Source organism: Mandrillus leucophaeus, unplaced genomic scaffold (genome assembly GCF_000951045.1).
Source record: "Mandrillus leucophaeus isolate KB7577 unplaced genomic scaffold, Mleu.le_1.0 Scaffold579, whole genome shotgun sequence".
NCBI lineage: Eukaryota > Metazoa > Chordata > Mammalia > Primates > Cercopithecidae > Mandrillus > Mandrillus leucophaeus.
The window spans coordinates 1,150,027-1,165,502 of record NW_012106241.1 but is presented as its reverse complement, the minus strand read 5'-3'; the positions used below and the strand labels follow the sequence as shown (position 1 = coordinate 1,165,502).

At 34.8% G+C, this 15,476-nt stretch overlaps 1 protein-coding gene across 1 annotated transcript; it reads right to left on the bottom strand.

Moving 5' to 3' along the window:
- Positions 1 to 2,553: 2,553 nt before the first annotated feature.
- LOC105552923 (small ubiquitin-related modifier 2) lies at positions 2,554 to 3,535 on the bottom strand. The gene has a single exon (XM_011998745.1). It carries the CDS (start codon positions 3,442 to 3,444, stop codon positions 3,157 to 3,159), a length of 288 nt encoding a protein of 95 aa, XP_011854135.1. The 5' UTR covers positions 3,445 to 3,535; the 3' UTR covers positions 2,554 to 3,156.
- Between the last annotated feature and the right edge of the window lie 11,941 nt (positions 3,536 to 15,476).

Sequence of the window (15,476 nt, the reverse complement as noted above, 5' to 3'; positions counted from 1 at the left end):
CTCTTGCTGTGTCACTCCATAGTAGAGGTGGAAGGACAAGACAGTATGAGAGAGCAAAAGATCTAACTTGCAACCTCAAGCCCTTTTATAATTATCATCCATTCATTCATGAGGGTGAATCTCTTATGATCTACACACCTCCCATTTGGCCCCACTTCTCAATACTGTTGCATTGGAGTTTAAATTTCCAATATAAGCTTTTTGGGGAGCACATTCAAACCATAGCAACTTCATTCTTCGAAAATACAAAATGATTATTAGGATTAAAGTAGCTTTGGCTATGGCTCATATCTTTGATAAGTAGTTCTCTAATTTTTTTGTACATGAGATGTAATTGTTTTAATTCTCTCTTTAAGCCAATAACTGTGTAGATGTATGTTTTACATTTTCATTTTGATTAGTTAAAACAAATTATTAATTTCCTGCTCTACGGCACTGTGATTAGCAGCTATGGCTTGAAAAGCATTTGCTTAAGGAATTTAAAATTTCTCTATTATGGAGATTACTATATAACTATATTATGGATATATTATCATTTAAAAAGTCAGTGTTTAATATATTATCATTTTTTAAAAAATTGGTGTTCTATATACACTTGGAAAGGCTTTTTGTGTAGGCTACTGAATCTAATCTATAGTTACGAATTTAAGATTGCTAGTTGAATTATTCTAATCTTATAAAAAATGATACTTATATGTTTTTATGTTTTTCCTCAAAGATGATTTTGTCTGACATTGTCATTCTTGTTTTTTCTTTTTATTTGCATTTGTCTGTTATTTGTCTTCCTTTTTTTGACTACTTGATCTGCAAAAAGTTAAGTTCTCCCATTGTAGTTCTGTATCCATCAATTTCTTTCCACACTTTTAACAGTTTGAAATTTATTCATATGTGACACTATGTTATTTAGCACTTAAAAGTTTATGACTATTATATATTTGTTATGGATTATATCTCTTGATGAACAGAAAGTAACACCCAGCTAATTTTTTAAATTATTGTTTAGTTTATTCAAAAACAAATGTTAACTTTTTTTGAGATTATTTTGTTGATTGCCAATTAAAAAAAAACTCACCCCAAAACATATAGTGTAGGCAAATACAAGTTTATTACCTACTATAGTAAGGGAGAATATCACTTATGGATGGATATTTAGGGAGTTTTGGGTTTGGTTTAAAGCAAATTTTTAAATGCAGGGATCTGAGAAGAATTGTGCAATGTTTTTGATATTAATTATAATTGGTGGGCACAGAAAAATGAGGGTTTTAATGTGGGTCTTGATAAATGAGCATTTGTTTGATAATGGAGAAATTTGCCTATTTAAGACATCTATTTTCTTCAGAAAGAGGTTATTCCTCTCTAATACCTGAGGAGGAGGCAAGTTGAACAGTTTCTTTTTCAGATAAATTGATTTTTATTTTTATTTATTTATTTTTTGAACTTTTATTTTAGGTTCAGGGGTACGTGTGAAGGTTTGTTACATAGGTAAACTTGTGTCATGGGAGCTTGTTGTACAGATTATTTCATCACCCAGGTATGAAGCCCAGTACCCAATAATTATATTTTCTGAGCTAAATGATGAGAACTCATGAACACAAAAGTAAAAACAGACACTGGGGTCTATTTGAGGATTACTGGTGGAAGGAAGGAGAGGTGCAGAAAAGGTAAATGAATTTTTAAGAACTTCATGAAACAAACAGTTAAGTTATTTGAAACTTTATTTTCCTAGGCAAGAATTCATTGGAATAGTAAAAATGTGTTAATGTAGACAATTAGTTCTTGATTCTATTAGATCCGTTGTTGCAGGCAGTCTGTTTTCAGTTTGATAAATCTCTGCCTATATTTTAAAAATATTTTAATGTCACTTTATTTTAGGTAGGTCTCTTGAAAGCAGCATATATTTACATTGTGTCTCAATTTAATTTGAGACTATTTAGATTAATAGAGGAATTTAAACTTTTTGTACTACACTCAAATATTTTATCTTTACTCCATCTCATTTTGTGCTTTCTTTGCCCTATAAAATGTGACTGTTTTCTTTAGTTTTATCTTCTCCAGTAATTAAAAGCTGTACTTCTCATTAATATTAATACAATCTGAGGTTTGCAACTCAGATAACCATTCTTAACTAAATATATACCACCTTTTATATTTCCTCTTACAATGATTATTTTTGATGTTTGCATTCAACTTTTTACTCCAACTAACAACAGTTATTTAAATTTAACTTTGCTAAACTATGCTCGGGGTACACTGTTTACATTTATATAACCTGACTTTTTCATTTTTTGACTCAATTTCTATTAACATTTGATATCTTTAGTATGTTGTACAAGATAGTTTCAAGAAAGGTACAAAGATGTTATGTTTGAGTTCTTGTATATCTTGAGGATGTCTTTCTGCTGTTTTCAGAAGTGAATGATATTTTTACTGGGCCTATATCTCTGAAAATTTTACGTATATCATTTCATTACTTTTCTGCTGTATAATTTTGGAGACATTAGAATCCACCTGGTTTTAATTCCTTAGTGGTTAATCTGCTTAGTTTTTTCTTTCTTTTTAAACAAGAAGTTTATTTAAACAACAAGATGCTTGACTTGAAGGGAAAACTATCTAAGATTCTTTTTTGTTTTAGAGTAATTCATCCCTACTTAAAGACAGATTGCCCTACATGTAACAGCTACGTACAAAAAAGTTATAAAATTGTCCTTGGTTTTACAATGATAAATGAAAAACATTAAAATTCTCCAATTGAACAAGATATGCAAGGATTTTTATGTTGTGTGTTTTTGTTAAAACAGTGAGAGCAAAATAACTTACTGGAATATAAAGATAAGAGCTGAATGAGCATGCCACTAATGGAGAAAGGGGGTATTTTCACAGCATCAGTATTTTTCCCCATCCCGTCTCCACTTGATGTCAATTAAAACATACCATTGGCTGTTTAGTTAAAAAAAAAAAAAAAAAGCAATATGCTTGTGCACATATACCAGTTACTTTATGTACAATAAAGGAATGGGGAAGGGGGAAATGAAAGAATAGAGAAAACTGTAGGGTAGTAGTCAGGATGTGGTGGAACCAAATTGCAGTTTTCTAACTGAGAATGTAATCTTGGTCTTTAAAGAACAGAGTTCTGGAGTAAAGAAGCAGGTTCCCTTTTCAGTAGACACCTCCCATCTGCTGTTGGAACACATCAATTGTATCTTCATCCGCCATTTCCAACCGTGCAGGTGTGTCTGTTTCATTGATTGGTTGCCCGTCGAATCGGAATCTGATCTGCCTCATTGACAATCCCTGTCGTTCACAATAGGCTTTCATTAGTTTACTAAGTGGTGTATGCCTCTTAATCTTAAACTGCACCACAGAACCATCCTGCCCCGCCACCTTCAAATTAATATGATCGTTGTTCTCAGTCTTGACTCCTTCCTTGGGCTTTTCGTCAGCCATGGCGAGCGCCGGAGTCTCCTCAGCTGCCGCTTCACAAAAAAGGTACCAGGTCCGCACCAAACGAGCACACAAGCAGCACCAGGAGCAGCAGAAGCTGTTTAGTTTTTTCTACCTTTACATAAGATTTTCTCTTCTTGATAATGTAAATTATGAAAAATCTTAGCTGAATAGTTCTCAACAATGATCTCTTTTAATTATTTTTCTTCGTTCACCTTATTTTTTCAATTATGTCTTGGTTGCTACTTTGATTCCAAATTTCTTGAAAGTACTCATAATTCTTGGGCTGATTTTAATTTTCTCTCTACATCAAATGTATATAATTTTCATTTTATGTCTTCATTATCAGTAGTGCTCTTTAAAAAGTGTTATGCAAATTTTGTATTCAGCTATTATAACTTTGGTTTCCTTTGAAACCTTTCTTTGATATTCCTTTAAATCTTACTTTGTTATCTTTGTGTTTCTTCTAACCATTCTTTCATTTTATTGTTTTGTTTTTCTTAGACTCCTGGACTTTGATGGTCACATTTTATTTCAAGCTCCTGAAGGTATCATAATGTTTTCCAAAATTTTCTCTTAGTTCCTCAGCTAAGTTAAGTTTAGAGCTTTGCTCATTCTCTGAGTCTTCAATATAGTTTTTTCTTTCTCTTATATCTTTGTTAATTTTTCAAACCACCTCTTACCCCCAATAATCAATTTCTTATGCAGAAAGAAATATCTGGACCTAAGCATGCCAACTCGTATGTGGCTTATTTTGGATTCGCTAAATATTTTGGGTGGCTATTAAAAATTATTCTCAGAGGTATCTATCTTGTCCTCTTTCTTACTTTTGACTATTGGTTTTATGACACTTTGAAACCATGGAATTTCTCAGTGTTTCTTAACCACAGCAAACATTAGAATCAATTATAACGCTTTAAAAATAGATATTTCTTACTGAATTTATATTTGCATTTAAAATTGGCACTGTACTATATAAAATGAATAGAAAACACTATTATAATATTAAAAATTCTACTTTTCTTTACTTAGAATGATGTTAAATAGCAAATAACAAATACCAGATGAGAGAGAAAGGGATCATTGAAGAAAGCAAAAATATTATATTTCAGTATCTTTTACAGTATTTCCCTCCACCCCTGCTTTCTAAATAAGAAACTCCATATTTTCAGTTTGCACTGAGCCTTGCAAAGTATGTGGCTGGCCCTGATTTTAAGAACCAATGAGCTACTGCTCATCTTCCTTATTTCTCTCTGTCTCCCTCTCTCTCTCTCTCTCTCTCTCTCTCACACACACACACACACACACACGCCACACACATGCACACAGACACATGCACAGGTATGTATATGTATTTGTGACAGACCTGGTGAGTTATTTTCTTTCGATTGAAAGGAAATAGGCAGAATGCTAGTGTGAGGGATGAGAGAAAGAGGAAGAAATACCCTGATGAACATCTTCTCCCTTACTCTCTGTTTCAGTCACGCTGTTCATTTTTAATTTCCTCCTATCAGTAAGTTTCCAACTTTTTGGTTTTAGGGCTCCTTTTCTTCATTATCGAGGATGCCAATGAGCTTTTGTTCTTATGTGTTATATCTATTGTTGCTTACCATAATTGGAAATGGAAATTTAAAACTTCAAACAGTGTTCCTTTATTAATTTATTAAGTGTAACATTATTGGGTTATTACATATTAAGAGACCAATAATAATAATAATACTGATAAACTATATATTCCTACATAAGAAAATTAGTAAAAAGAATAGCTCTGTTTTACATTTCTGCAAACTTCTTTAATGGGTGGCTTAATGAAACACAACTGGATTCTCATATCTGCTCTGTATTTAATTTGTTGCAGTATCACATTTCATGTTGCCCCTGGCAAACTCTATAGTATACCTGTAAGAGAATCATAGTGAAAAGTGAAAGAAACATCTTATATTATCATGACTCTCCTTTTGACTATTTTCATAGGGGCTCTGACTACATTTTGAAAACTGTTATCTAATATGCTTCATCTTGCCACAGGGCCTTTTCATATGCTCTTATTTTGGGGACAATTTTTTCTTTTCTCCCAATTTTTCTTCTTTTCTCAGCTTGAAGATACTTACCTTTGGAAGTTTTCTCTGATTCCTTCTAAAAGGCCATATTCTGTTACATTAGGCTTTCATAATTCTGGGTACCTTCTGCTTAAATCATTTGTCTTAGTTCTATATATGTCTGTGCAATTATTTGTCTGTCTTTCTCACAGGGCTAAAAATTTCAAGAGAATAAGACTGTGCCTCACCATTATATCTCCAGGATGTAGCATAGCATACGGTTTATATTGACACTGAGGAATTGTTGAATAGTAAATAGATTAATAATCTCAATAATGTAGTAGAGTTTCCATTGATCCTACATTAATACATTACCAATATTAATCAATAGGACCTCTGTTTTCTCTTAAGACCAGGAGATAGTAAATTATAACCATTATTCTTTCTGTTTCACAACAAAATAAGGAGAAAGCAAGTGATCAAGTTAAAGCATGAAAGATTTGAGTTAAAAAATAATTTCTTTTTTAAAATTAAATTTATTTTTTTATTTTTTATTTTACTTTAAGATCTGGGATACATGTGCAGAACATGCAGGTTTGTTACATAGGTATACATGTACCACGGTGGTTTGCTGCACCCATCAACCCATTGTCTAGGTTTTAGGCCCTGCATGCATTAGGTATTCAGGCCCTAGTGTGTGATGTCCCCCTCCCTGTGTCCATGTGTTCTCATTGTTCAACTCCCACTTATGAGTGAGACTATGCGGTGTTCGGTTTTCTGTTCCTGTGTCAGTTTGCTGAGAATGATGAATTCTAGTTTCATCCATGTCCCTGCAAAGGACGGGAACTCATTCTAAAAAAGAATTTCTTGACGTTTAGTTTCTACTTTAAACCAAAATTTCGAGATGGCTATTAAGAGCTGGTTAGCTGGTAGTCATTAGAATATTTTAGTAATCAGATGTCAAGCATCTGGTTCCCTCTAGATAACAGAAACTACCAGCTAATAGGTGGACTATCACCTTGACATCCAGGTGACTGGTGAGATAATTTAACATCTGCATTTTTAGTGTTGAGTAGAACCTGTTCATTAGACAGAAGGATCAGTAAAGATATTTTGTTATGAGGCTTTCTATTAAAAATGTTAGGAAGACAATTTCAGTAATTTTTTAAATTTCTTGAAATTTTATGGGTATATAAAAATGTCACTTTTTAAGGCTGAGCACGGTGGCTCACACCTGTAATCCCAGCACTTTGGGAGGCCAAAGTGAGTGGATGACCTGAGGTCAGGAGTTCAAGATCAACCTGGCCAACATGGGGAAACCCCATCTCTACTAAAAACACAAAATTAGCTGGGGACGGTGGTGCACACCTATAATCCCAGCTACTTGGAAGACTGAGACAGGAGAATTGCTTGAATCCAAGAGGTGGAGGTTGCAGTGAGTTGAGGTCATGCCATCATACTCAGCTTGGGTGACAAGAGCGAGACTCCATGTTAAAAAAAAATGCATTTTTATACTAAAAAACTAAGATAGAAAGGTTACATGTATAGTCAATGGAATGTGTAGATTTTTGAATTAAGGGTAAAATTTTGTAATGGTTTTAGGGCGAAATGGGGTTCTGGATTCTTGGTGTTTGGTGGATTCTATGATTACTTAGATGGCAAGATCTGGGTCTACCTCATTTTGATTCCCAATTCCTAGTCCAGTGCTTGGACACATGGAGGTGCTTAATCTGAATGAATAAGTTGGTTCCTCAAGCAAACTTCTTTTTTTCTCCACTTACTTCTTCTCCAGTAACTGAACTAGACTGAATTATTTGTTGTATATGTGTTGTTTGAGTAACATTGGTTGTTTAACGTCAGGTTTACAACTGATTTTATTTAATGTTTAGGATTATACTGATAATCCTGTTCTCTTATTGTTTTCTATTAGAGATGGAGGGACAGTTCATCTTTGTGGCTAAGTAGAAATTACTAATGTTGTCTGTTGGAGATTTCAAGGACATTTTCATTTTTATGTTCCCCAGTTATTATGTCAATCCAGCAGGCAGTCATATACTTTGCCCCTTCAGGTATGAAATGACAGCTGCTGTAGAGGCACAGCTTGGTCACTGTTCACACAATGGAGGAGAAGCTAATCACCGTTTGAAAGCAATTGGCTGACATTTGACCAGAGAGTTAATTAAAGAGAAACTGTTGAGACAAGGATTACACTTGCTTTTAAAAATTTTGTCTGTACGACTTGGAGTTTACATCATTAAGAATAAGAACAAAAAGTTAAATTTCCTAAATTCTAATAAATTCTGTTTACTTAACTTTTAGGAATGTCTTGGTCTGAATTTACTTTGTTTCCTCTGCTTTTAATGCACTCCAATTGGAAAATGATATTAGACTGTTCAATGTCATTTGCCTTTTTTACAGTTGCAAGAGTATTTTTTTTTTTTTTTAAGTTTCAGCTTTTCATGCTTCTTTAGAATGAATTTTGTCTTTCTCCCAAGGCCTAATATCCAAAATCACTGGATAAAAGACACTATAAAATCTTTCCTGGGGGGTTTTAAGTCTTTGTAATTTTAAATTCATTGACTAATTTAGTGCCATTGAGCTCTCAATCTTCAGAGGGACTTCTTTTCATTTAATGGTCTTGCTTTCACTGAGATAAAGACATCTATTTTTAAAACACCTTTAATGCCAAATGAAATTGAAATTATTAATTGAATTGTTCTGTGTTTCCCTGTGCAGAGGATTTTCTAATCCTATACCCAGTCATTTGTGTGCATAGAAAGAAACAGAAAAGAGGTTAGTGGGAATGATCCACATTTTAGAATTAATGTATTCTTTTTGTAAATATGGTAGCTATAATTTCAAGGTCAGCTTATGGGCAAATAACACTTTTGCAATAATATGTTTCCTAGGCATAAAATTCATATCTTCATAATACTGTTATCTCATTTGATTTTGGAGAGAGAAGAGTGTTATATAATATAGTGTAACAGATCTGTCTCCAGGTCAATCTTCCGAAGTTCAGCTCTCAACACCATACTTTTTTAGCCAAGTGACTTTGCATGAGTTACTTAGCTCCAAGATGCGTCATTTTCTTCATGTCTAATATGATGGTAATATAATAATGATACAAATAATAATAATAATGCCTATCTCATTGGATGTTGTGAAATTTCAATGAATTGTTCTAAGAATTAAGTAAATGCTTTGAACAGGCCTGGTCCAGATTTAGAACTATAAATTATCATCATCATCATTATTAACATCATCATTTAAGATTTCAGGCTGATAGGTGACCATCAACAGTGGACTGGATAAAGAAAATATGGTACATATATACCATGGAATGCTATCCAGTCATAGAAAAGAACGAAATCATGTCATTTGCAGCAACATGGATGCAGCTGGAGGACATTATTCTAAGTGAATTAATGTAGTAACAGAAAACCAAGTACTACATGTTCTCTTATAACTAAGGGCTAAACATTAGCTACACATGGACACAAAGATAGGAACAATAGGTACTAGAAACTCCAAGAATGGCTAAAGAGGAAGGGAGGAAAGGCCAGAAAAACTATTGAGTACCATGATCAGTACTTGGGTGATGGATGGGATCAGTTGTATCCCAAACATCAACATCACAGAATTTGTCTATGTAACAAATCTGCACATGTACCCCCTAAATCTCTAAAAAATTGAAATTACTTTTTAAAAAACAATTCATTTTGAATTCAGCATCATGCAATATACCCTTGTAACGAACCTACACATGCACCCCCGAATCTAAAAAATAAAATAATTTAGTTTGGAATATGATCACAGCTATAGTTCTTAAACCTCAGATCTCTACATGGTTAGGATAGAGACTGATGTCTGTTCAATTCAATATAAATCAACAACAGGATGCTGTTAGCAAAGTTCCTAGCCAGGAGGGTAAATTGTGAGGCATAAGTTAGTCCAGGCTCTCCCTTTCCTCTTCGTTGGTCATCAGTTTATATCATCCAGTTTTAGCCAGTGAGATGTAAAAGGAAATTTTATGGGGATCTTCTGGGAAATCTATATTTTTTTTCTCTTTTGAATGACAGAGCTCATTTGTCCTCTTCCTTCTTTCCTGCTTTGGATGCTGTGATATGAAGATATGATAGTTACTGATGTGGCAGCCATCTTGTGACCTTGAGGCTACAAGCCTGAGGCAAAATCTTGTATTCTGAGAGTGACAGAATAGAAAAAAAAAAAAAAAAAGAAACTTGATGGTAATTTTGAATATGGGACTATCTCTAGATTTGTTCACAATAAATATGTTTAAAGTTTAATTTACTATTAGTAGAGTTTTCTCAATTGTAGCCAAAAACATCTTAACTGATACTTCAGCTACGCATTCTTTTGGTTACAAATGACAAAAGCCCAAGTCAAACTAGGGAATTTATTCAGGCATCGAGGGTAGCTCATGGACTCAAAGGAATTGCAACAGGAACACAATGGCACTAAGGATCCGAGATATGGAAACTAGGTTCTTGAACATCATTGCACACTCTCCCTCTCCATTTTTCCTCTCTGCCTTTTTCTGTGTCATCTTCATTTATTCCTATTGAAGATGAACTTTCTCCTGGTGGCATGGGTGTTCATTGAAAAAACAAAACAAAACAAAACATCACACAAAAAAACAGAAGAATCTCTCTTAGCTCCTGTTTAACATAAAGCTAGGAAAGAATGCTAATTTCTTATACCAATTGCTTCAGCAAGGGGAGAAGATTGGATCAGCCAACTGCACTGCTTTGACCAGAAGAGTGGGGCTCTTTCTGGTAGACCAATTGAGATAACACCCATACACTGGGTGGATAATTTCTGTAGGACAGGCAGCCATTCCTGTTAATTTCTAGTATAAGTATGTAAGAGATGTGAAAAATATTTCCCTGTGACCATTCAGGTAATGATTCAAATTAGTTTTGATGTTTTTCCTACTAGAATCGTTCTTTATTTCTATGGACTAGTTTGAACCTGTGTGTTTGTGACCGAAAGAGGCTCAGAACCTGACGTATTGTGAGAAGTTGCCCTTCAGAACTTACCAGTGTACCTCCTATTCTCATTTCATAGAGGCTGCTTGCTCTGTGGGCTACACTAACTGGGATTTGAAAAGGGGTAACAGTCACATTATGTCTCAAAACTTCTTGGGCTCTTGGTGGAGCCTACTAATGTCAGGTTTAAGCTCCAGAGAAAGAATTCTCCCTCTTTATCACATGTGTTTCTGGGAAGCCTTTCATAAATGTTCAAGAGAACCACACAGCATTCTCTGAGTGCCACTCTCTGCTGAACACAGCTGCTGGCTTCTCTGTGCCTGCTGGGGGACCTCGATGCTGCTGAACTCTGCCTCCACCACTAAGAGTGCTGTCTCTGAGACACTGCTGATCCCCTGCTCATGGCATGGCAGTTATCTCCTTTGCCTCTCACTGCTGCCACTGCCACATATATGCTGAAGGCTCCAAAGCTACTCAGTGACCATTGGAAAGTGGAGGGATGCCTCTGTCCCCTCTCGGCATGACACTGTTAAGGACTTTTCCAAACCTCAATATCTTGCAGAAGTTTTAATGACAGAGTTGGGTCTTCTTATTTCTTATCGTATAACTTGCCCCTTTCTCTTCATAGCCCCACTGCATGGCAGCTAGACTTGAAGACCATGTGTGAGGCTGCACCAGGACAAAGCGTGTGCCAAAGACTAGAATCCTCTCCTTCCGTTTCCCAGAAGAAGAATTTGCTGATTAGCCTAGCTTGTGCTCTTGACATTTTTCCTCTTGGCCTGAGATATTTCCTAGGAGGTTCTTCAGTTTTGAATGAATGTAGATTTCTGTCTTGCTTATCCCACCCGCCACTTTACCCTAAATGCTCAGACTTGTCTGATCAGACAGCTGTGTACCAATAGGCCTGTTGAAAGGACAGACACCATTTCAGAAAAATGAGACTTCCATAGGATTCCCAACTCTTTATTTTGTCAAGTATGGCATTAAAAAAAGCAGCCAAAAATACTCTTACTACTACTGTTTATTATTTCCATTATTTCAGAAATGAAAGATATTTTCAAACTAAAAATTAAAAGTAAGAATGACATTGTTTAAAGAAAAAATTTTCTTTTTCAAAGACATCCAATTGAAATGTTATACCTATGGACACAAAAATTTAGCCGTACCTAAACCAGACTGTACATCATAATATACATATATTCACATAGTTTTCAGACATAATCTCTAGCGATGTTGATTCTAGATTGAGGATCTATAAACAGTATTTACAAAGCTCTCCAGGTGATTCTAACACAGTCAGTCAGATTAGTATCTGGAGTATTTTTCTCTTTTTCTTTTATTTTCCTTGTTTTTTTTCATGAGGTAGTGAGAAAATCAATTGCAGATCAGTAATGGTCTATAGCCTGGCTCTTGGGACCCAGCTGGCTCAAATAAAATCTGGAACTCTAGTCATATAAGATTTCCCTGAGATGCCCATATGCTTTCTTTCTTCCCTAGAAGAAGTACCAAGTGGTAAAATGTTACGCATAGGAAAATTATGTGACATTGATCCAGGTCAAGCATGACATGTGCACATTAACTGATGATGAAGGCCTGTCAATTGGTAGTGACTGCTAGAATGTCATGCTGAAATTGATGCAAAAGATGAGTCCAAGCACAGAAGCAGCAAATGTCATGATGGATTAGCAGTGTCTCTTGCAGAGTAGATGAAGGGTGTAGTGGTATATTTGCCACTTATAGTCTGGCTCCATGTAGATTTACACATAACGGTTGAGAAAATATTAGTGGTTTTAAGTGCTCGATCATTCTCTTCATTATAGTACAATAATAGTCCATTTGCAACTGTAGTAGAATAATGCCTGAAAGTCTGTCATCTCAAGAGTCTTTGTTCATTAAGAAGTCATTTAATCTGTATCCAAGTTCCATTTACTGCATTTAAATTGAGGCTATACTATTGTGTCACATCTGCGTGGCCATAAAGGTACCTTGCAGTTTATTGAATGCACATTTCATTGGATATTTGTTATATGACAGTTCCTCACAGTGAGGTTAGAGAGAAAGTATACCGTTCTTACCTGCCTAGAACTTAATCTACTGGGGGAAGTACATATTAAATGATAATTTTTAAAATGTGTACAATGCACTCCAGAAACAGAGAAGTAAAAGATTAACTCTGAATTTTAAATGAAGAAGAAAGAGAAATAGTGTATTTTAGTTGAAAAATTGATAAAAATTTAGAGTAAGTTGTTTCAAAGAAAAAGCTTTGTAGAACCCAGGATGCGTTGGTGAGTATGATCACTGAATGTTTACTTCAACAAGACAACATATAACTTTATTTATAGCATATCATGGTGTTTACTTACATTTGACTAACTTATATTTATGTAGAACCCTTCCCCTCCATAGATTATAAAGTAATAAGACAACTATGAAAATAGGACTTTAGGAGAATGGTCAGAATGTTCAGATTTTAATCTTTGAACCCCTATGTGTTAACAGTGTGACCTTGGCAATTTAATTTTGAAAAATCCTTTCTAATTCCAAATCTGCAAAATGAAGTTACTATTACCAACTATCACATTACATTGCTGTGAATATTAAAGGAGGTAATATATGTAAAAGTGCCTAGCACAGTTCCTGGCACTTGGTAAATGCTCAGTAAGTGTTAACTATTACTAATATTATTGTGTGGCTTTGAATTCTGATTATCTCCATGGATCACAGTAGACAAGCAGTTAACATTTGTTATTTGTGTCGAAATTCAGGATTTTTCCCTTCTTTTCCTGATCAGTTCACCCTGGAATGTGTGCTGTGTGCCTGACACCACTCAAGACTCGCTCTCATTCCCAGCAAATTCCTTACAATCTTGTCTTCTGAGTCCACTTCCACAACTCTTTAGTTCTTTCCACATACTTTCCCATGGTATTTTAGACAGAATGGAGTATGAAGCTTTACTAAAATGGCTTTAATCGTTAACAGTTTGATCACTAGGAAGGAGCAGTGATGGTGAATTTACTGGGGAGATGAAATGACACATGCAATATTTACATAATGTGAGACCAAGTAGCTGTGGATATGACAGTGTGTTCTATCACTGTATTAGTCTATTTTTGCACTGCTATAAAGAAATACCTGAGACTGGGTAATTTGTAAAGGAAGAGGTTTAATTGACTCATAGTTTCACATGGTTGGGGAGGCCTCAGGAAATTTACAATCATGGCAGAAGGCGTAGGGGAACTAAGCTCGGACCTTCTCACGTGCTGGCAGAAGAGAAAAAAAAGTGGGTGTGTGTAGGAGGAAATGTCAAACCCTTATAAAATCACCAGATCTCCTGAGAATTCACTCACTATCATGAAAACAGCATGAAAGAAACTGTCCCCATAATCCAATCACTTCCTTCCCTTGACATGTGGGGATTACAGATCTGTTGCTCAACCTGTGGGGATTACAATTTGAGATGAAATTTGGGTGGTGACACAGAGTCAGACTACATCAATCACATAATACTATATGTTCTCTTTATGATACTTAAGACAATTTTATGTAACTTTGCTTTTTATTTATCTCCACTATTAGAAATAAATTCTAACAGTGAATTTATACTCTTAGAAAATAAAATACATAAAAGAATATATTGTATTTGTTTTGTTCTTCATTGTTTCTGTAACATCTAGCAAAGTGACCCTTGCATAGTAAGTACTCAATATACATTTGTTAAAGGAAAGAAAAATAAACTAGCTGTGAAATGGACTTTATGACTGTTTTTCTTGGGGAGGTTATGATTATATTGAAGAAATTTGAATCAAAGTACTTCTTTGAATATCTGTTTTTTTTTTGTTGATTTTGGGGTGTGTGTGTGTGTGTGTATGTGTGTGTGTGTATTTATGATACCCAGGAATCACTTTCTATTGAACAAATTTCTGGATTTCTGAAGACTAGTTTTATAAGTGACAATATGGCCAGGTCAAAAGCTTATTTTAAAACTTGTAGTGTTTCTGGAAAATAATTTTGAGTTTAATGAAAATATCACATAAAGTATAAAGCTAAATAAAATTAATACCATATACTCCTGGAGTCCTACATCTTATCCAGATTTATATGCCAATGATTCCAGCATTTGGTACATTTTATTGCTGTATACTTTTAGTGCTATCTGACTTCATCTATATTAATGTGTTAGATAAAAAGTAAAGCAAAAAATAATAAGATATGATTCATATTAAACATTGTAGCACCACTCATTTTACCTAAATCTTGGAAGTAAAAGTTCCTGCAGGAAAGATTTCTAAGCTTTTCAAATTATATCTATAAACAGAATAGGAGCCTCAAATAGCATTTATCTCTAAGTCTGAGTTGTAACTTACTTCATTGCTCCCTAAACACCAAATTTTCCATTATAGATATAGGACATATGCTCTTTCAGCTCAGTCTGCCATGGAGCTCAAGTGTGGCACATTTACACCGGCAGCTTTTTGGGGAGAAAAAAATAGCATGGGGAGCAGTGAAATCTCCCAGTAGATGAGGTTCGTGATACAAATGTTGAGGGTCTCAGATTTCAGAAGGTAATAATTCCGCTCATTTTTATTAGAAGAAGGACACACAAGCATAGCAACGTGTGGTAAATCAGCATCTCTGCCTCTTTACCAGCATTTATAATCAGCATTAATGGTGGCAACTGTCATGGGGATTACGGCTGCTTTATTTCAAGGGAGTCTAAGATGCAGAGCATAGCACAAGTGTTTTATAAACATATATTTTTATAGTCAGCCATTTGGGTTTGGAGCGATGACAAACAATCCCTAGGGGGACTTAAAGAGGGAGAGGGAAGTAATGAAGGCAGAAAGGAGGTGGGGAAAACGGTTTCATTTATTGGATGTAGAAATTTGGATGTTAGTTACAGTCCACATTGCTGTAAGCTATGTTGAGATAACCTAAGTTGCCAAAATTATTACATTGATCAGCTATCCTGGGATTGAAAAAGCCA